Source organism: Alosa sapidissima, chromosome 18 (genome assembly GCF_018492685.1).
Source record: "Alosa sapidissima isolate fAloSap1 chromosome 18, fAloSap1.pri, whole genome shotgun sequence".
Lineage (NCBI taxonomy): Eukaryota > Metazoa > Chordata > Actinopteri > Clupeiformes > Clupeidae > Alosa > Alosa sapidissima.
Genome location: NC_055974.1, coordinates 17651542 through 17673904, shown reverse-complemented (window position 1 = coordinate 17673904; position 22363 = coordinate 17651542). Strand labels below are relative to the sequence as shown.

The 22363-nt window shown below is 39.7% G+C and overlaps 3 protein-coding genes across 8 annotated transcripts in view; 1 reads left to right on the top strand and 2 right to left on the bottom strand.

Moving 5' to 3' along the window:
- LOC121689398 (solute carrier family 12 member 3-like) overlaps positions 1–14842 on the bottom strand; it is a 76679-nt gene extending 61837 nt beyond the window's left edge. The window contains exon 1 of one of the 2 annotated variants that reach the window (XM_042069173.1): positions 14734–14842. The gene's annotated coding sequence lies outside the window, so the exon portion shown is untranslated. The remainder of the gene's footprint in view (positions 1–14733) is intronic. The other variant, XM_042069176.1, reaches the window with a different exon arrangement.
- Positions 1996–14746, bottom strand: slc12a10.1 (solute carrier family 12 member 10, tandem duplicate 1). The gene is made up of 27 exons (XM_042069172.1): positions 14729–14746; positions 13649–14018; positions 13184–13318; positions 13023–13098; positions 12572–12667; positions 11594–11733; positions 11376–11486; positions 11105–11216; positions 10671–10801; positions 9821–9905; positions 9400–9560; positions 8822–8929; positions 8275–8398; positions 8082–8183; positions 7501–7656; positions 7056–7155; positions 6327–6438; positions 5988–6119; positions 5635–5741; positions 5214–5296; positions 4662–4733; positions 4460–4573; positions 4242–4353; positions 4049–4135; positions 3724–3859; positions 3518–3585; positions 1996–3128 (listed from the first exon to the last, which is right to left on the bottom strand). Exons 2-27 carry the CDS (start codon positions 13991–13993, stop codon positions 2990–2992), a joined length of 3144 nt encoding a protein of 1047 aa, XP_041925106.1. The 5' UTR covers positions 13994–14018; positions 14729–14746; the 3' UTR covers positions 1996–2989.
- Positions 14843–15937: 1095 nt separating the features above from the next.
- The window catches only part of LOC121689406 (kelch-like protein 33), a 37228-nt gene continuing 30802 nt past the window's right edge, over positions 15938–22363 (top strand). For 2 of the 5 annotated variants that reach the window (XM_042069197.1, XM_042069198.1), the window contains exon 1: positions 15938–16032. The gene's annotated coding sequence lies outside the window, so the exon portion shown is untranslated. Of the gene's footprint in view, positions 16033–16759; positions 17057–22363 lie in introns of those variants that run through there. The other 3 variants (XM_042069195.1, XM_042069199.1, XM_042069196.1) reach the window with 3 other exon arrangements.

The window sequence follows — 22363 nt, the reverse complement described above, 5'->3', positions numbered from 1 at the left end:
TGAATCTATGTGTCAGTGTATAGAACAAATCAACACCTGGATGTCTCAAAATTTTCTTCAGCTGAACAAAGAAAAAACTGAAGTAATTATATTTGGTAAAAAGGAAGAAAGACTTAGGGTTGCCATTCTCCTTGACACAAAAGGGTTGAAGGCAAAGGATACAGTTAAAAATCTTGGTGTATTAATTGACAGTGATCTAAATTTCAACAGCCACATGAAAGCGATAACTAAATCAGCTTTTTACCACCTCAAAAATATTGCCAAACTCAGAGGGCTGATGTCAAAATATGACTTAGAAAAACTCATTCATGCATTTATCTCCAGCAGGGTTGATTACTGCAATGGAATGTTCACAGGCCTTCCTAAAAAGACTATTAAACAGCTTCAGGTGATACAAAATGCAGCAGCTAGGATTCTAACAAAAACTAAAAGAACTGACCACATTACTCCAATTCTTAAGTCTACTTGTCTTCCAGTAAGTCACAGAATTGACTTTAAAGCACTATTGCTTGTTTATACATCAGTAAATGGAGCAGGACCTAAATACTTGTCAGACATGCTTCAGCAGTACACACCTTCTCGTCCTCTTAGGTCCCAGGTGAAAAACCTGCTAGTAAAACCTACTGTTAGAACTAAACATGGTGAAGCAGCTTTTAGCTGCTATGCGGCTCAGCTGTGGAACCAACTTTCGGATGACACCAAAAAGGCCCCAACTGTAGCCAGTTTTAAATCTAGACTTAAGACCAAATTGTTCTCAGATGCTTTCTGCTAAATGTGCCGAGTTACAAATTCTGAATCTGCCTTGATAATTATTCTACCTTGTCTTTTATTACTTTTTTTTACTACTTTTGCCTTTGTTTTTTGCTTACTAATTATTCTTTATTTTTAAATTATTTTACCTTGTGTTTTATGTTTTCTTTTTATTATGATATTTACCTTTTAACTATTCTTTGACTATATTACCTTTCTATGCTTTTATTTGTTATTTTTTGTTTGGTTTTGTTTATGTAAAGCACATTGAATGACCTCTGTGTATAAAATGCGTTATATAAATAAACTTGACTTCACTGACTTGACTTGACTATATATATATATATATATATATATATATATAACGTCTTTGATAAGTCAGCGGCACATTTGAAGGAATCTGCTTGCGAGACCATATGGAACAGTTATTCCACTAAACCATGCTTTACTAAAACCTAGCATAGTATACGTAGCCTACACACATTTGCACTCGTCTATTATTTGAACTCATTGGCAAAGTGAAACCATTTTGGTGGGTTACCATCAAAAACATAGCCTGGAAAAAGCAACATTTACCCCAATAATGTTCGAATGACTGAATAAAAAACGTTTATCCTGTAGAGGAGTTGCTTAGGCTACATATCATGACAGTGCGTCTTCAGCTGGTGCTTCATATTTGCCTCTCGCCTAATCACTTTTATTTCATGACAACTCCACTTCTTACACTGGACATAATCAACGACCTCATCATCACTATCCACCTTGACCATTAAGCAGAAATACCTCCACATAGTAGGCCTAGGCCTAGACTTCCCTTAATTTTCTTTGGTCTTAAAACTCTCCTGATAACGTTTTTTAACGTCTCCCAGGATATCCTTGCTGCCTGAAATGTGTTGTCAGGGCTACATAAAAAAATCTTGCACACAGGGAGAAGGCTGTTTGGTCCTATTTTGCATTTTATTTTATTCTCAAAAGTGAAGCAGACCTGTTGGCTTCCCAACATAATGAGCTATTTTAAATGTAAAATGTCCAATGCCATATCACGCCGATGTGTTTCTAAGTATTTATCTGCACCTGACCCACCAGGTCTCATCGGGCTCGGGTCGGGTATCCACCCTGTAGTGTATACGAACCTTAGGAATTGCAGCATGTAAACTTCTACTGTAATTTATTCACTAGGCCTACATTGTCTGAGAATATACAATTTGTTTGTATTATATGCAGTACAAATACAAATGATACCTGTAATAGTAGAAACGTTTAATACAAAATCCACAAATATATATTTGGAATTGACATACCAGACATATATAGCTTTGATTAATGTAGCCTAAAAAACATCAATCAATAAAAGCTACACAATACTAGTTCAACATACATGTCAAAACACAAAAAAGGTTGTTTTTTGCTGTTGATGTCTGTCGATTTTGTCTGTGACAGTACCTATTTGCAAATGTCAAACAAATAAATAAAAAGGAATGTTTGTGGTTATTACATATCACCATTCATGTTGCCTTATTAAAGCCCATCTCAATAATCTTACAGAAACATACATCAACGGAGCAAAATAATTCCAGGGATTGTAGCCTACTGTGAAAAATGTCAAGAATGAGCATATCAGATTCAGGTAGTAGTACACTTACACACTGACCCCTACTGTAGGCTACAAAATACTACACATTATGCATATTTTTCTAGACAGATAATCTACTTGTAAATACAAAATAAAACTGACTCAGAGCAGTTAAAAAATCTGATCCTGAGACAATTATTATTGTCCATCACAATGAATTATCACAATGATTATCCTCCTCGTCCTTATTTGGCAACTAACTGACTTCATTTTCTATAGCATCTGTAAGACATAAAGTGACGGTGTGTAATACCAGTCTGCTTATTTTATATTATGAACTCTCTTCTGCTTCTATTCTTTACCTGTTCCATTCCATAAGAAATTCATACAATCAGGCAAGAGGGCAACTGCATGCAGTATTACATTGTTGTGCTTTTCAACTGGTATAATAACTGGGATGAAATAAATACTTTATCATAAATATTGTCTACATGTACAGTATAATTTGGCAGCAGCCTTGGTTCCATAAATAATGTGGCTTATCTTTGGCAATCTGAGATCTATTTAGAATCAAATTCTCGTCCATGAGTTCTGTAACACCAAGAGGAAACCACACCAGCAGGCAGTGAGGACCAAAGAGATGCAATCGTGTGTATTTGGTGGTTTTCACTGGCAGTCGAAGGTGAGCACATTCTGCTGGTTGCCTCGTATGAGCAGAACTGGGCAGTGAAGGCCGCAGGTCAGAGTATCCAGCCAGGCCATATAAAGAGAGCTGGGACAGTCACTCTGAGGAACAGGCATACTCCTGAAACACACACGCACACACACACACACACACAACAAAAACATCACGTCACAACTACGACTTCATATCACATAACTTGACATGACTTCCCATCTTATCATCTTACAATTTCACCTCACTAACTTTACTCTCCTTCAACTGTTTCTCCAAGGTGGGACAAGAAAGCAATTAAACAATGACAAAAAAAAGTCATATCACACTCATCAGTCCCTTCACATGTATAGTTAAACTGTTTGTATATATCAGAGTACTTTACGTAAGATAACTACCTACAATGTCACTCCTCTAAGGTTTGTTTCTTAGGTTGGAGAGTGTTGTCCCTGCCCTTATCTCGGGTGACACAGTTGTACTGATAAACAGACTGTTAGAGTATTGTGATCCATACTCACACAATGACCAAAGCAGCCTGTCTGGAATTCTTACGGATGATCTCATTCAGACGCACCTTCCTCTCAGACTGAGAGATAGAGAGAAAGAAAGAAAGAGAGTGTAAATACTGTATACATTATATGTTGAAAACATTCTGAGGAATCAAAATTGTTTCTTTAGTTAAACACTTCTTTAGGTGAACACACACACACACACACACACACACCTTCATCCTCAGTGCATCCAACACTTTGTCAGACACCCGCCAGGGACTTTCTGTCCTCTCTGGCTGAATAATGTCATCCTCATACTCTCTACTTTTCAGCCGGAAGGGGGCGACAAAGTTCTCAAATCTTTCCAGACTGTAAGGGAAACCAGAGAGTTTACAAATGATTTTGTGTGTTTTATTTTTATGTTTTATATTTGTCTATTTATCTTATTTTCGCCATACCAAGTCACACACAGTTTCTACAAATAAACAACACCCAAATTCTACAATCCTTCCAGCCAAAATGTACAGTACTGGAATGTGTTTGAAACCAGACACAAACTTTTTGGCCAGGGGTGGACGTTCGCTGTCAGTTATGATGATGACATCATGGACATCCAGGCGAAAACGTTGAAGCAAACACACCATCCTATTACAGATAAATGATGATTAACAGTTTGTCATGTTTTCCAAGTTTTCTCTATTTCAAAGAAGTCACAGTACAAAAAAGTAGGAGCTGGCTGGCTCAAACTCACTCTTTGCGATCTTCCTCAATGGTCTGTTGTTGACCCACTACGAAGACGCGGACCTTACATTGTCGCCAACACTTTCTTCTGGTCAACAGGTACGGAATTAACAGAGTCAGACCTGGAAAGACAGACAGAAAGAAAAACAGACAGAGACATAATTGTAAAGTGGCTTCAGTTCACAAAAAAATATGAATGTTTGTATCCACGCGTTCATCCGTAGTCACCTCCATCATCAGATATCCAGTACACGTCTATGGTCTTCTTCCCTTGCTTGGTCTGGAAGACTGTAGAGATTTGGCAGCTGTGAATTTGATGGTCTGGCTGGCAATTGCCAAGATCTGGGCACAGACAAGATCAGGTAATGGTCAGCAGTGATGGTGTCAATCCGTTATTGTATTGGCTTGTACTGTATATGCTCAGACGTACCTGAGTTATCCCCTGTGGAGTCATTGTTGGATTGTTGCTCAGGAGATTCATCTGGCTCAAAGGCAGCATTATCTGTAGGACACAGAACATATCTATGACATGAATTGATCAGTGATTGCATTTATTAGCGATTAAAGCTTGTTGATAGCAACACATTTGTTTTGCCAGTTACCAAGCTATTTACAAGCTCTTTTTGCTCTGGAATTCTGTGTTGGATACTGTAACGTGTGAGTTACAGTACATCAGTTATAGGTTATTGATGTAAGAGTGAGAGTGATTATCTGAGAGTCATGAGTGTTATCAAGAGTGTTATCATCATGTCATGATTTCCTGCACACCAACATCACTTTTCCATGACCTACGGATGACCTGACTATGAGAATGGTATCACTTTCTCTATTCAAAAAATGTATTTCAAGGGATGGAACCTGTCCCACGAAATAAGAGTTTATATTTTACTTCCAGGTTAACATACAATCTTGATCTGTCATTATAAATATACATTTGCATGAAATAATAAAAAATAACAAAACAAACTGGAGCAATCCTCACCTTCACAAACCATCTCTTCAGTCATGTCAAGGCCGTCCATCATTCTCAGAATGCATACACCATAGTTTGCGTCAAATGTATCACTAAATCAATCAAGGGTACAAGGTTAAGATAAGACAGAAAGATAAAAAAGAATCCAGTGTGGATAAGTCGATATTGAGGGTGTTTTAGGATATTAATGTTTAGACTTTTAATGAGTAATTACTTGACCTACATATTGAATGTGGAATCAAACACAAATCACACACACACACACACACACACGCACACACACACACACACACACACACACACACACATACATACATGCTGCTCACATATATGCCCAAAATTCCAAACAAAACCCAATTCATGTTAATAATAAATCCAACTCTATGCAATGTGGAACAAAAGGCTATCTACTGGAACTATCTGTACTCACTGGATGGTATTCACATAGTCCTCCATGCTGTAGGGGGAGCAACCTCTCCAGTTTGTCTTAAATCCCATTACCAGAATGTTGGGCTTCAATTTCCCCAGACCTGTAGACTTTGGCGAAAAAGTAATATGGACAAAATTGTGTTATAGACATTATAATACAGTTCTAAGCATTTATCATCATGTGTTTTTAATCATTATTATTTTTTTAGCTTATTGTAGCTTTTCAGAGCGGTAGACACACACACACGCACCAAATCACGGTGGCTTCCATGGAGATTAAATTTATAAAGTATCTAAAAGTATAGGTAAGAATAGAGTTGCAGTCCGGCACCAAACCAGCCTTTTTTTATTCACCTGCATAAGTGTCTTTGTTCCTTCTCTCAGACGGTCTCCATTCAACACAGTGTAGAAGGAACGGACCTTTCGGCGGTTAAGCCACTTTACAATATTATCAGTACTGCGCTGAGTAAGTGCTGTCTTATCCTCCTTGGAGACAGACAAGAAGACAAGGACAGAGAGAAGGAGGGAGACAGAGAGATAGAGAGAGAAAGAGAACACATGTTTTAATGAAATCATATAGTGGAGGTCTAAATGTGACAGAGGGACTAAGGGTATGCCAATATTATTGTTGATAATCCTTTTCATAAGTGCTATGCAGATAACCCCTGCCATAAGGGTAGCTTTTGAGCGTACCATAAGGATGTCTGCACAGATCATCAGACTGATATTCTTAGTGAAGGAGCCCACAAAGTCCACCAATGCTGGACGAACAACTGGCGGCCCTGTCAGAACCAAACACTGGGGCCTAAGAGAAGAAACGGGATAACCAAAAGTTAATTGTGTGTCGGAGGGAGAGAGCAGTCACCCCATCCGGCCTTAAACGCAGGTCTTTGAGGCACGTAACCTACAGTACAGCTTGACCGCAAAGTCAAAGAACCAGGTTCATTAGTATGGCAGTCAGAGCACATTCTCAACTGTGGTGATGACACTCCGTCACAGTTAGGCGAGGATCACGTCAGCCAGCGGCAAACGTAACGCAACGCTCAGACCATAATAAGTTTGATCTCGTTCCTAAGCAACACAAACGATTTGTCAATTGAATACGCTCGCGTTGCGCTTTGAAAGTTGAACCATGTTCAACGCTCAGCTTGTGCAACGCTAGCGTTACGCCAGCGTTGCCACCGTTTCGCTGCCGAACCATGGAGAACAATAGGAAACCTGCTGCTTGCCGCTGGCTAATGTGATCCCCGCCTTAGTCTTTCCCTATTTCAATCTGTTTACCATTGCTGTTGTCTTTTTGTCCATGTCAATAACATCAATATTTAGCAAGTCTGTAGATGATGCACTGATATTGAAGGATGCAGTTAGGACTTGTTGCATTAAGCTTTAGTGAAGACTTCTAATTGCTTTTGCAAAGCTCACCTGTAGTTCTTGACATGGTCTTCCACCGCTGACAGAGAGACTGAGTAGGACAAAGCCATGTTGTAGGTGCTAGCCTGCACAGAGGAGCCCCAATTCACCTCTGGCAGAAAAAAAGCAAGCACATTTGGAAAATGTAATATTTTGTATAATAATCATTTCTACTTCAAAAAGTAGTAAAATTAAATCAAATTATTTAAACGATCTCCCCTGGACGCACAATACTGAAAAGTCCACAAACACACACTTGCTCATATATCTTTTATGCTTGGTGGAACCACCTTTAGACTTGACTTGACTTGTTTTCACCTTTGTCATGCAACACTTCTCATGCTTACATGGGAATTCAGTTAACAAAAAATTGAACACATTGAAAACATATGTAATATATGTACATATGACCACAACATATACAAACAAAACACATGTAATCTTTTCAACTTCTAACCTGGCTTCTTGTAGATGATGTAGCCAAAGAGGAAGAGGATGATGCAGAAGGTGATGAGGGCTGCCTCCCAGGTCAGCATGAACATAAGCACGACAGAGACGACGGCCCCAAACAATGCTACCCAGCGGTTGTAGTAACGAAAGGAAGGCCTCCAGCCTATAGAGGGCAGCATAGAATCATGCAGCACATTTAAAAAAAAAATGTTTTGTAATGTTTTGTAATTTGTAATTATCCAGCATGGAAATCACAACATACATACTAGAGATGCTGACCAAAATATCATTAATTCATTCTTTATTTGTAAATTTGTAGAAGTCTTTGTACGTAAAGGTTGTTACAGCAGATGTTACAAGGACGTAATGTCAGCAATAGAGGAATAGCCTACAGTGTTACATTCACAGTAACAGTTGATCAAAGTATTTGACTATCCTTCAGCAAAGTGTGCAATTCAGCTTCACATGTGTGATTCATGGAAGTATAATATGACCATAGTTGCTGGGGAGAGATTTCAGTTGAACTGTAATGTATTTCTGTGACTTAGTGGATTTACTATGGAACTCTTGTATCTTGAATAAACTCACCTGGCGAGTTTGTGGTAGAGGCGTGGAAACAACTAAAGTTGATGAGCGCGTACGAGCAGAGGAAAAAGTTCGAAATGACAGGGGCAACAAGATCTAAGTCACCTGAGATAAGATATGTGAAAGAATTAGAGAAACTGATAAATAAACTACACATGAGGTGCTAAATATGATAAATTGTCAGGCTAAAACTCACCAATCAGAATGAATGCTGCTGCGATAAAATAAGTTAGAACATAACCGCGTAGAGGCTCCTCATTCTTCCCATAACCCTTTGCAAAAAAGCCAATATAGGGGTATATGTTGTCTCTGCAAAGACACTACGACAAAGAGAGAAACAATATTTTGTAATAACACATTCAATATTATGTACACATCACATTTTTATTTCCTTTACTGTTAATGGTTAATGGAGTGATTTAATTAATATATAAAGTAGCTGCACACTCAGAACTCTTGGTTAAATTAATACACAAAAATAGGAGTGTGTGGATGCATTATATTTTTTAATTTGATAAACTCCCTGGCCAGCACCTCGAGTTGGATGTGCGTCCCTCCTCCAAGCCTTTCATGGAGTAATGTAAATCTATACATTCAATAGTTTATCTCATTATCTGGAATAATGAATAGCCATTCTCAGCAGCAAATCATTCACCAATGAGTAACTATATCTGGACACTAACTAACACATGTCGTGTCACTGTTAAACCCGATGAAGGTAGATAAGAATTAGAGACACCCACCTGAAACACCTTCGGGGCAGAGACCAGGAATGCAAGAGCAGAGGATAGACTAGCAGCAAAGATCCCGGCAATGATAAGGGGTCCGAAACCTGATACCATCCTCAGCGCCTAGGAGTAAATAAAATGTTGTTGTGACATTTCTCCAATGGTTATTTCAACTGTATTCACTGATATTAACTTTGCATAGTCTGCCGGCATTGCTTCTCTATTGCATGTCTGAATAAGGGACACATTTGTTCAGTCGGTTTCAATAGACTAGAGTTTGGGGTTTTAATGTTTGGCTGGACTAAGGAGTTCACACAAACCTTTAGATGTAGGTCCAGCTACACCGACACTGTATTTTTAATCATAATATGTGTACATGTATTGTATGCATGTGCTGTATATGTGTCCATGTTTCTCTGCTTAAATAGTAATTTGTGCGTTGCATTTTGCTAAAAGATAAATTGATTATTATGCATCACTAAATATGCACAACTTTTAAAAAGGCTTCAAAACAAACAGTAGCAAAATAAAAACATTTCTAAACTAAACTCAATTTCTGTTGTGATATCTTTTTTTCCTGGTTTGGTGTTTACCCCAGTGTCAACTGCGAGGCCATATTTGCAGTCCACTTCATGTGAGCAGCTTGTGAAGTTCCAGCCAAAGTTACAGGCCACACCCTCACACACATCTGAGCCGTTCCCCAAAGAGAAGCTGTCGTTTAGGCTGCCTGTGGCATGACGAATAACACACGAACCTTGTGGAGAGACAGAGGGTGTGTGAATGTGTGTGTTTGTGTGTTTGAGTGAATAAGTGAGAGAGAGTGGAAGTGAAAGACACAGAAATATATAGATAGATAAAGAGATTAATAGACAGTTATAGATAGAGAAAGCGAGAAAGAAAGAGAGAGAAATCCTTTACATTTTTATGTGGACTATAAATCCAATGTTGGAGTCTGTGCTACTAACAAACAAGAATCTTCAGTTTGGTCATGTATTCATCATGCTGCTGTCTTACCCACGGTTGCAGAGATGGCCAGATAGCTGATGGTGGTGCTGAGGATGGCCATGAGTGTCCCTTTGGGTATAGCAGTCTCTGGGTCCTGTGCAAAATCCAACCAGTATTGCAAAGGGGGTGACAAATCAGAGCAGAAAACATCTAGTACTATCTAATGTACATCTAGTACTACAAAAGGATGCATATATGACCTCAAAATAAAATGTGTTAATGAGTAATAATTTACAGTGAAGAAGAAGTCAAGAAATGTTATGATATATATTATATTGACTAGTGATATTGAATGGCTTCCTAGAGTAGCCTATTTAGCATGCAGACCTTCTCAGTTGTAATTGAGAGTGGGGTCTGGACTTAAGACTTCCAGTAGGGGCGTAAATAGCAGTAAAATTAAACTTAAATTGGTGGCTTAAACTCTAACCAAATCGTTTCAGAAGTGTAGTAATCTTGTAAACTAAGGTTTTAATTGTAGCTGTTTACTCAACTCCAAATAAATAAACAGCCATGCCATATTAGCGGTTGTATTTACATGCCTGTGTTTTAGGGTATTCCCAGGCCAGCTTGCAATAAAAAAATTTTAAAAAACACATAATTCCAACAAAAAGGATTTCGACCAATAGCCGATTGGTGAAGTCTACACATATAATGGCATTGACTAAAGTTTGGTCAAGAAAAACAGAGGAAGAGAATGCAATTTTTGTTTTGTTTTGTTTTTTGTTTTAATACAACAATTTTATATAACTGGATTAAACATGTGCATATAAAACCATAGGAACTTTCTAGCAAAAGTAAACAACATAGTACATATGAATATTGGAGATGTTTTTAATTTTTCAAATTGAATAACCGGTACCTTTAAGTCACCAGAGATGTTGGCCCCAGCAAGGATGCCAATGGCAGAAGGAAAAAAAATGGCAAACATGTTGAAGAATTCTGCAATGTGATTGCCCTTTTCTGGCAGCAGGTTTTCTAAGAAAATCTCCCCTGGAACAGGTAAACATGAAAGGTGAACTGACCAAACCCCAAAACGTTATGCACAAGCAGGGAATGACAACACTGTAAAAATGACATTGTTTATGGAAATATGTAAACTCTCCAAATGTACAGAGAGAGAGAAAAGCAATGTTCAGAAACCACTGAACCAATAACCAATAAAAAATACTCTCAAATATACTCAATGTTCTCTATGTAAATACAAAATGTTAAAATAATACATATGACATTAGGGAAGAGTTAACATGAATTTAAATGTGTGTAAATTCCCATGCATTTGGTGGTCATACATACTGTGATAGCCAAAGAAGCCTTGGGATTGTTTCTCAGGCGTAGGAGGAAGAAATGTGCCCACAAAGTAGTTGACAAAGGTCACTATAAGCACCAGGAAGAAAATGATCTGAGTCTGAGAGAGAGAGAGCAAGATAGAGAGAGAGAGAGAGAGAAACAAATATGCCTTTATTAAAACCCCCAAAAGAACTGCAGTGCATGCAATGCTAAGAAGTACTTTTAAATCAGACAACTTTTTCAACAACAAAAACAATTCATCCTTCCAAAGCTTTACCTTAGATTCCCACTCCATTCCAGCTAGTGAAATGATGAGAAGCACAGTGACTGTGATCACTCCAATAATCCGCACATCATTGAGGTCGTCCACCATAGTGACATCATTTTCCTATGCAAAACACAAGTTCGAAAAACTACACTTCGTAACCAATCAAAAGTCTTTTTTTTATTTACTGGTTCTTGTCACTTGTTAGTAAAGCCACAAGTGTCCCTTACTTCGAGAAGTTTCTGGACGGTCTCAGCAAACCCAACCGTGTTCAACGAACAGGCTATGGCATTGGCAAAGGAGAACACCATCCCGATGGGTCCCCCTACTTCTGGGCCCAGTGTTCGGGAGATCATGAAGTAAGCGCCCCCTAGAGGAGGAAGAGAATGCACTCATTTACCAACTCTCCTATTCACTTGAAGTTGAAACACACAGCACATTAATTATAAGTGTGCATTGCTCGTAAAACAATTGACAAACGCGGTCAACGCCTCCTGAGTATTGTACACTGGGTGCTGGGTCCTTACATGTAAATAACTGCACATTAAAAAAAAAACGCACTCACAGCTCCTTTACAACAACTTTTTTTTTTAATCGCACGACGGACATTTCGAGCAGAAACTCAATCTCCATTGACATGCTGAGGAAGAGATTTCTGCTCAAAATGCCACTGACATCCTGAGGAAAAGCTTTCTACTCAAAACGTCCGTGGGGCGATCAATAGTACTTATATTAAGTGTGCATTGCTGTCAACATTGAGCATTTAAAATAAGGGAGATTCCCCGGGTTTCTCATCCAAAATACAGGAACATTTCAACATTTGTCTTTTTGTTGCTATCCCTCTGCTGACAGCAAGAACTCAGACTCCAAAACTGCTACACTAAACGAGGTGTGAAGCTATAGTCTAACATTACTTTGCTTACAGATTGCCGTCAAATCGTGCTCTCACAAAAACCATGCCGTTATCCTAAATAGGCTAACATCACTCTAAGGATACCTTGGAGTGTATATGTAACCTATGGTAGGGCTAATGTTATTAAAGTATTAAAATACAGGATATTTTATGGGAAAATATTAAAACGGGAAGACAGTGGGAAAAAAGTTGAAAAACCCGGAAAAATGCGAGAAACCTAAAAAAAAAAAAACAGGAGAAAGAGAGAGACCAGTACATCACAGTCTGACAGTAACAAAAGTGCTTAATATTTTACCTGACTTTACTCTCCCATTGGTGGCAATGGCAGATACAGAGAGGGCAGTCACTGAGGTTATGACAATGGACAACAGGATGATGACCCAGGTGAGAACTGTATAAGGGAGTGACAGAGGTGAAAAACTCTGGCTTCAGGAGGTAAAAGTCCTACTAATCACTCACTACATCCACTGAATTTTAATTCTCACAACTCCTCAGCCAAGTAGAACAGCTAATCAGTGAAGTTGCCCACGTCAAGTTCACCAATACATGGAACCAATACATTTATTTTGTGGACTTTTCCACCTCTTGGGGTCTCTATCTTTCAAAACAAAGCATCTCTTTTGATGCATGAACACCTTTGAAACGTGATTTTTAAAACATATTTCATCAAGCCTATAATTCAGATCATGTTTCATTTAAATGTCAAATATTATGAAAAACAAATGGATCTCTTGGAGATGACTCACTGATGCCCACTGAAGAGGTGATGGTTGACAAACGAAGAAAAAGAACGACTCCCCAGATGTTAAGCATACAGCGAATCTGCAACACACATTTGACAAACAGTGTCAACATCTGCCTGCATGTGTGTGTGAGTGTGTGTGTGTGTGTGTGTGTGCACGCTCACCATGACACCGGTAACCCAGCCAAAGCGGACCGGCGGTTTTGCATTTTTCGCCCCCTCAACACTGCCCTCTACATCTGGGATGCCTGGCAGGCTTCCGTTCCCCAAGCCCTCGGCATTACTGGCAGTATCTCCATCCTATGCAAACATTTCCACATACTGGTCACCACAGGTGTACTAGCATAACAATGTATTGCAAGAATGGTACAGAATGCACTGCCATAATATCAAATATGCTGCTTTAGCCATGGTTTTAACATGGTTGAAACAAAACTATCCTAATTTGCATAGACCCCCTTAAGGGTCCCAGAGACACAAGAAACATATATATATATATATATATATATATATATATGTTCTGGTGTCACCAACTTAAAACTTTAAAAAGTACACAGTTATCTATTTTGATATAAGTTAGCTCTTACATTTTCCTGCGAGTAAACTTAAGACCGTGGAAAAAACACTTACATCAAAAGCCTTGCGAAGAACCTCCAGGGATGGTCTACTACGCCGTTGCCGACCAATGAAAGTGTTTGCATAAAAGTCTAATTGTGGCACCACGTCTATGGTTCTATAGAGGGATGGGCGTCTGGCATCCTGCTGCGAGCCATGGCGCCCGTCGGAAGTGTCCGTAATGCCAGACTCTACCATGGAGACATGTGTCATCTCGGTCGCTCTCTTAACGCGGTTAACATCTGGAAAGGCATTTTCATTGTGCGTGTATCTCGGCGGTGCTTCTTCACTGATGGAGAAACGACCTTGAGGGATGATATCAATGTTCCTTGTGTTTCCTTTGGACAGTTTGTGTCCCATGCTTGAGAGTCAGGTTGTTTCTATCCTGTAAAAACAATACGACTCTCGTAAATGAATTGTCTAACAGCAAACGTGCAACAGAGTGTATGCAAAAAGTACCAAAACAAACGCGATGGAAAGGGAGAGAGCGAGTTTGCAATACCGACATTCTGACTGGACAATAGAAGGAAAACTTTGGGTAAAAATTCCATTTACTCGCCTCTGCATACCACACTTCCTTAACATCACTGTGCTGGTTCCCCCGCAACCACACGGAACTCTAATAGGCTACTGTGTGAAACGAGGCTAAAAGAAGATTTATCAACATAATGTGGTGCTTCCTGACCAAGGCGCACAATCCATTAGTTGTGTTTTCTTTAGCTGATACAGTTGTCTGGAGTTGTTTGACATCCATTTGTCATAGGCCTACCGTGTGAAACATTTGCATTTAAGATAACCTCGCTGTCTATTACAATCACTGAAGAAGAAAAACATGAGATCTAGATATTTTTTAACAAAAATCTACACTATTTTCAGGTGTCAGTATTAAGTCAAATCCAGGAACCTAAGCCCTAACTCATACACGGATCATAAAGTCAACAAACTCAAATGCATGATTGATTAACTTATGAATGAGATGTACTATAAATAATATAACAGAAAACAGCTACAAATGTTAAATATTATAGGCCTACTGAACGGATGAACACACACACACACACACACACACGCACACACAAAAACATTTGTACAGACCTGTAATTTTGTGAAGGAAATGACTGAAGTTCAAGCGCAGCTCACGATTTCTAAATGTCATTAAGTGACCGCAAATTTATACTTTCAGCGGCAACACCTCTCTTCATACTGCTCCTCCTATTCCCCACTCCCCCCAGTGATAAGGATGACTCCAGGCGACACAGGTAAGTGATCAGTGGTCAGATGGCCCCAACATATGCGCACCGGCCGTTGCTCACACATGTCCTCAGAATCAGCAGACTTTTTCATAGATAACTGATGTGACAAAAGGCGCTGTCACGTCCTTACTGATACTAAACATACAGTATTATGAGGAAAATAGCATCCTGTTTTGATGTAGCCTGATACAACAAAGTTGCAGATCTATCATTTGCGCATGGAAAGAAATGGAAAAGAGATCACATTATGAATTTGGGATAACACCGCCAAATATCTCCAATGACAACACAATGTACATCATTAGCCTTTTTCCCTCCACTGAACAAATCTGGACGACGCTAGTTGTTGTGAAAACCTAAGCCTATAGCTAGGAATTCTTGACTCCGACAGAATCTCCCATTTGGTGGATTCACACACATCCCGCTGTGAGTTTTGTGGGTATTTTCCAGCTGTGGGTTCCAGGGATCATCACCTTTAACCTCACTAACCAGTCTAGCCAGATCACTCGTGGAAACCCATGTGATTAACGAGTGACCATTTTCTGAATCACATTCAGTCGATGACAGCAAGGGTGCTGGACGGATTCCTTGCATTGTGTTGCTAGGAATCAGATAGGCCTATTTACAACCGAAGTCTGAGTCAGGGACAGGGATAGTTCTGTGGAGATATGTGCACGAATTAACTATGATTGTTGCTTCGAAATTCTGCCTGGAAAAATCAGCAAAACAGAATAAAAATGGCTGTAAAACACAGTCAGACGTGGGAGTTTTTTTCCTTTTCTTTTATCCTTATATCCAGTCGACAAAACGTCTTTGATGAAAGTGACAATTATTAACCATATATTCAATAAGAGGCGATAATACGTGGTTGGGTTGAATCAATCTTATCCAAGAATTGGAAGCCACACTCACTTCCTGAACTAAAACAATTAAAATGTTTTCACAAGGATATATTTCAACATTGTCTGTTGCCTTTTCCATCACAAGGCCCAGATTATGTCCTCAGAGAGAAAGTCGGTAAATATAGCACAAGTGGAAGAGAGATTGGTGCCAACTTCTATTGTTAGAGCACCTATGACAGCACACGAATCGACACGCATTGTTTCCAACCCCAGAGAAAGTCATAGGTCTTCATATCGCGGTAAGGTAAGTTAACCATAAAATCACAACAGGCGGAAATTTCGGCCAGAGTATTTGTACGACAGCATTTGAGGTTAGGGCAGACTGCTTAAGCGTTTTAGCGTGTTTTGGCTATTCAGTAGTGTCTTGTGCTGGTGGTGACCGTGATTTGTTCAAGTAATGGCCTCCTTACACCAAACAACTTGGTCAAGATTTGGGAAAGATTCTTGAAAGATTGTTGTCTTTTAACTAGTGCCCCCCATTCAAGCATTACTCAAAAGACTACAAACTTTCAAGAATCTTTCCCAAATCTTGTCAAAGTTGTTTGGTGTAAGGAGGCCATAAGAGTTGTTCCTGGACCAACATTCTAATGACGGTCCTGGACGATACCGTGGGTGCTCCGTCGCTCGAGCACCCACGGAAAATATCGAGCACCCACGTGTGCCAGCTTACAGTCTCGGCTAAATTTACATTAATTTAAAATCAAACATCGCAGTTGATGCTAAGTTCAGCATCTCTCATAATGTGATTGGCTATGTTGCTGTCAATCCCCTACTCCATATCCTAACCACCAATGAGAGCGTCTCTCGTATGAAAATTCCTGACACTTCCCTGTCGGGTCCTCAGCCCCGAATGTTTAAAATGTATATAGCCCTGAATATCATTTTAAAAGTAGTCTGACAAAGCTTATTGTTTTGTGACACAGCTAAACACTGGCACCTCATAGAACGTCTATAACATAGCCTAGGCGGTCGCAACTCGCAAAAGTAAAGCAGATAGAAAGAACTCACGCAAATCTAGCCTACAACACGCAGCTTCATGCGCACGGGAGAGAGAGTGCGCGCACAGGTGTTTTATGAGTGTTGGCTTCTGAGATTATCTTGCTAATTCACTGAAGAAAGACTTATGATTATGGATAGAAAGAACATTCTGAAAAGGAAAGCAGTAAGGCAATGAGGAGCAATGCTATAATGGAATACTCATGTTGCTGTATCAGCAGATGAGGACCTGAGAGTGCCACTGACGACGTGACTGCCTCATAGGCTCACAGGTTGGTGAAGGAGAAAGCTACATCTAGCTGAGCCCAGTGACTATGCTTTTGTGAGAAGGCATACCATTCATAGGCCTAAGAATATCCCTGGCAGACCTTTACAAAAATATGATACCATACACGCCTTTTACACCATTGTAGGATATGGCAAAGTTTGAGAACCACTGCCTCCACTTTCTGTCGGCTAATGCGCGCTTCTGGATGGATAGGCTATATCGTTTTTTTAACGGCGTGATGTCAACACGAAATATAATTTCTGTTTATAAAAACAAAAGTTTTTCCTTTTAGTTTGGGTTAGGCTATTTAGGCTATATCGTTTTTTTAATGGCGTGATGTCAACACGAAATATAATTTCTGTTTATAAAAACAAAATGTTTTTCCTTTTAGTTTGGGTTAACGCAATTAACCTTCTGAGTTACGTAAACTGTTCAGGAGTCAAACGACGGATCATGCGTGATTTAGGCGTAGTGTAGGTGACTGAAAGTGCACAAAAATTGTGAATTTGTTTAACAGCATTTAAGAAAGGGTAAGGCTATTAGCACCCCTGGTACAATTAGCAGTGTATGTTATTCGTACCCTGGTGCAATAAGAAGTGAATTCTATTCGTACCCCGGTGCACACAGCAATGTGTCCTATTAGTACCCCGGTGCAATAAGAAGTGAATTCTATTCGTACCCCGGTGCACACAGCAATGTGTCCTATTAGTACCCCGTCTGGTACAAATATCAATGTATGCTATTCATACCCCAGTGCACAAAAATATATTTTTAAAAACAAGCAACATGTTTTTTTCTTGTTACATAACAGAGTCTGAATAGCTCAGCTGTGTAATAGACACTCTGAATAAGGTATGCTGTTTGCATCAATACACACTCACTCTGCCAAAACGCATCACACAGGATTCGAACCCCGGTCTCCCGCGTGCCATGGCACTTGCCTGTGACCACTACACTATCTGCCTCCTCAAGGAATTGAGGTTTGCAGGTAAAATTATAGTTTAAAGGCCTGAACGTCATTTTCACGAAATTTCTGTTAGCTAACAAACTGACGGTTGTATGTGTTCACTGAACAAAGATTATGAAAATAAAACACAACTTTTCCATCTCAAGTTTAATTTGAACAGATAGTAGTGCTGAAACTTTTCAGAATTCTTCACTTTCTGCTGACGAAAAAATGAATGTCGCCCATGTTTTTTGGGCACGCGATCAACATGTTTTTGTTGTTATGTAACAGGGTGTGAATAGCCCAGTTGTGTGGCGAAGGCTATTCATACCAGGGGTACGAATAGATAACCTGACCCTCGCCAGATGAATTTCGTTCCGCTTAGCCTCGCCTAGCTTCACTCACATCCATCTGGGACCTCTTCCATTGTGAGTGATTTCTGCAACCGACTTTATGGTTCAGCCAATCAGGACGCAGGGCGGGAGTTTCATAGATGTGACGTAGTGGAGAAGCGACCGTGAGACTGTTATCAGCGTCACGGGTTGGCTTCGATGTGAGTGGTTGAAGTAGCACGTCAATAGATGACGGACAAGTGGCTTATTCAATCATATGCAAGCATTTTTTGATTAGGCCCAGCCTTCTGAAACACCATTCCAATGGATCGGTTCCAGATGGATAAGTGGAGCTAGGCGGAGCGAAATTCATCTGGCGAGGGTCAGGTTAACGAATAGACACTCCGTTTAAGAAATGTCCTCGGGGGTGACGCCCATGGACTTCCGCAAACTGTATTGGCGTTTTGTGTGTCGGCCGCTGTTGATTTCCTAAAGTGTTGAAGTGCATACATTACTTCTCAAAAACCGTATGGCAACAATACACATGTGCGTTGGTATCGGGCATTTAATTGTTTGAGCACCCACCGACGGAAACATAAATCGGCGCCTATGTCCTGGACCAACAACTCTTTAACCAATCACAGCCTTGTGATGTCATCAATGTGAGCCTTCTGCTTCTCCCATTGCCATTTTGAAATTTCCCTCCAGAAACAACCAGTGGATCACCGACTTGTATCTCAATACAGGTAGGTCCTTGCATATTTGTGTGTAAAATAGTTGTAAAATAAAGTAATTCTGAGTTGAATCTGAATATATGCACCTTAGATTTGTTTTTATATTTTCGTTTTAGCTGACTTGGTTGCATGTTTGTCTAATGTTAGCTGCCAGGCTAGGAACCATACATTTACTGTAATACATTAGCTTCCTAATAGGTAATTCAGTGGCTATGCATCTTAACTTATTTCGAAGGGATACAGTAGTTAAAGTAGCTTTGAAGCTCATTTATCAATCTTGGTGCCGCTGTTATTATGTTAGAGGCTAGGCTAGGGAAAATAAATTTATGCAACCAAATTAGCTTGCTAATAGGTAGGTGCAGCATGCAACTATGGGAAGTGCCAAGCTGGTGTTATGTTAGTTCACGTGCTAAGGAGCACACTTTTGGACTACTAATGTAGCTTGGTAAAGCAGTAGCTTTTGTTTGTACATGGTCCTGGAGCGACGTTGCCATGTTGGCCTTATTCCAGGACCGACTTTAGAATGTTGGTCCAGGACCGTCTTTAGAATGTTGGTCCAGGACCCACATTGTCATGTTTGTCCAGGACCGTCATTACAATGTTGGTCCAAGACCGGCTTTACAATGTTGGTCCAGGACCCACATTGTCATGTTTGTCCAGGACCGTCTTTTTGTCATGTTTGTCCAGGACCGTCTTTACAATGTTGGTCCAAGACCCACATTGTCATGTTTGTCCAGGACTGTCATTACAATGTTGGTCCAGGACCATCTTTACAATGTTGGTCCAGGACCCACATTGTCATGTTTGTCCAGGACCGTCATTACAATGTTGGTCCAGGACCCACATTGTCATGTTTGTTCAGGACCGTCTTTACCATGTTTGTCCAGGACCGACATTGTCATGTTTGTCCAGGACCGTCATTTCAATGTTGGTCGAGGACCGACTTTACAATGTTGTCTTTACAATGTTGGTCCAGGACCGTCTTTACAATGTTGGTCAGGGACCGTCTTTAGAATTTTGGTCCAGCACCGTGTTTACAATGTTGATCCTGGACCAACATTGTAAAGACGGTCCTGGACCAAAATGGTGATGTCACTCCTGGAAGATGTACAACAAACAAAAGTGACTGCTTTAGCCTATTACCAAGAAGAGACCCAATAGTTGATATAGCTTTGAAGCTCATTTAGCAATTTTGTTGCCATGGTAATTCGTGCTAATGTTAGCTGCTAGGCTAGGTAAAATACAAAAAAATAGCTTGCTAATAGGCAATACAGATCTGTCAGTTGTTGTTAGACTGATTTTTTTTCTTCCTACAAGAAAGTTGGTCCAGGTCCATCACAGGGAAGCTGGCCCAGGTCCATCATATGAAATAGCACTCTGCAGTCTGCACTCTGCTCTGGTCTGGACCCAAATTAATGGTCAATAGCCTTGTGCAATGGCAGCAACATCTGCTACACAAGCGATACATCACTGTTTCAATATCATTTTCTCCTCATTAATCTGTTTATACTATAATTTAAGGGGGTGGGACATGGAACAGCAGTTTAAGAAAGATGAGTTTAGTAGGGGATTGACTTTTGCCATGTTAAGCTATGGAGACTGACGGAGTGTGGGTCGGTAAGAGTACTTATTTTGAAAAATATATTGAATTATATTTTAAGTGTCAAAAATATATATTTTTGTCATATTTGTCAATATATATATATTGTCAATATATATTTTTTTGTATATATTTTATTTTCTATTATATTTTCTATTATATTTTTCATTATCTACAAGAGGCCAGACAACATCAGAGACTATGAAAACAGACTGCCCACCTGCACCAACACCGCAATATTTCCAGATGGAAATTATCCATGTGGCCACTGTGCACAGGACAATTTCACACACATGTCACTCCTTCAATCACCCTATAACAGGAATAGAACTATGGGTTAAAGGAAAAATCACATGCAGCACTACTAATTAGGTATATTTGATCAAATGTCCCTGTGGGAAAGCATATGTAGGAAAAACACGCAGGGCTCTGAAGACAAGAATGTGAACACAGAAGCAACATCAGAAACAATCATGATAAGAGTCCCCTGGCTGTTCATTTAAACAAATTTGGACACTCACTCTCAACTCTGAGGTTCATAGGGATAGAACAAGTCAAAACCCACCGAAGAGGAGGGGACATAGACAGTCAGCTTTTAAAAAGAGAGGCTTTTTAGATCTACCACCAGGAAACTTTGGCCCCAAGAGGGCTTAATGAAGATTTTTTAATCAGACCTTTTCTGTAATATGAACTTGTAATATGGACTGTGAACAGAAAGTCTAACGAATGATTGAACTCTATATTTTTTTCAAATCTGCATTTGTATACACTAGAGATCTGTTTTGGTCTTAAAGTTCTACTAATGTTTCTTATAATGTTATTATGCATTTGTTTGGCGTTAGTCACGCTACAAGCTTGCCTGCCATACCTGTAAGGCTTAACTGACCAACAGAGTCACTGAGCTGGCTCCCCCCTATACTGTAGGCCAGGTGATTTAGACCATGTGCAATGCCTGTGTTTGCAGTGAATCTAAGGAAGAACAATCAAGGTCATAACGTCTTGCCAAACTATGAGAAAATAAAATCAAGAAAAGAAAATACCAAGGAGTGTGTGGACTTTTCCCTAAACACTTTTGCTTGTTTTTGCCCTGTATCTGGGATTGTGCACCAAGTCTCTTTACAAGTTGTTAGAGAATAGAGCCATACACTTTTCTAAGAATCTCTGAATTTACCACCTACCTTGAGCTGTCACCAAGCCATATATAATTATTTTACAATTTCAGAGAATCATGTTTATTGGTTGCAAAAGAGTTTGGGTAGATTGTGGAATGACAGTGGCAACATAGAATAGCATTCACAATTTATTGGAACATTGTAACATAATGTGTCACAAAAGAACAGTTAACATTGCTAAAGAGTCAGGGACATCAGTATAACTTTACCCAATATAGCCTTTAACTTTTTCTTTCTGGGTAATCTTTGAACTGTTGTACAGTTGAGTCACATTTCTTATTTGGAAACAGTGGCTGACCTTGCATACATTATTTGGGGACTTGCGACTACAGATTTAGAAACCGATATACTGTGGTTTGTTTATGAGGCACTTTGAAGCTTGCCAAGCAATGCCCATCAAAAGGGGGAAGTGAGTGGACAGTGTCAAAGTCCTTTTAGGCAAGTCCCTCCACTCGGCGGCCATATACCAACGTTTTATGGGCACTCATCGGGCACAGTCTTTGGGTCGAACTGTGCGTGCGCAAGGC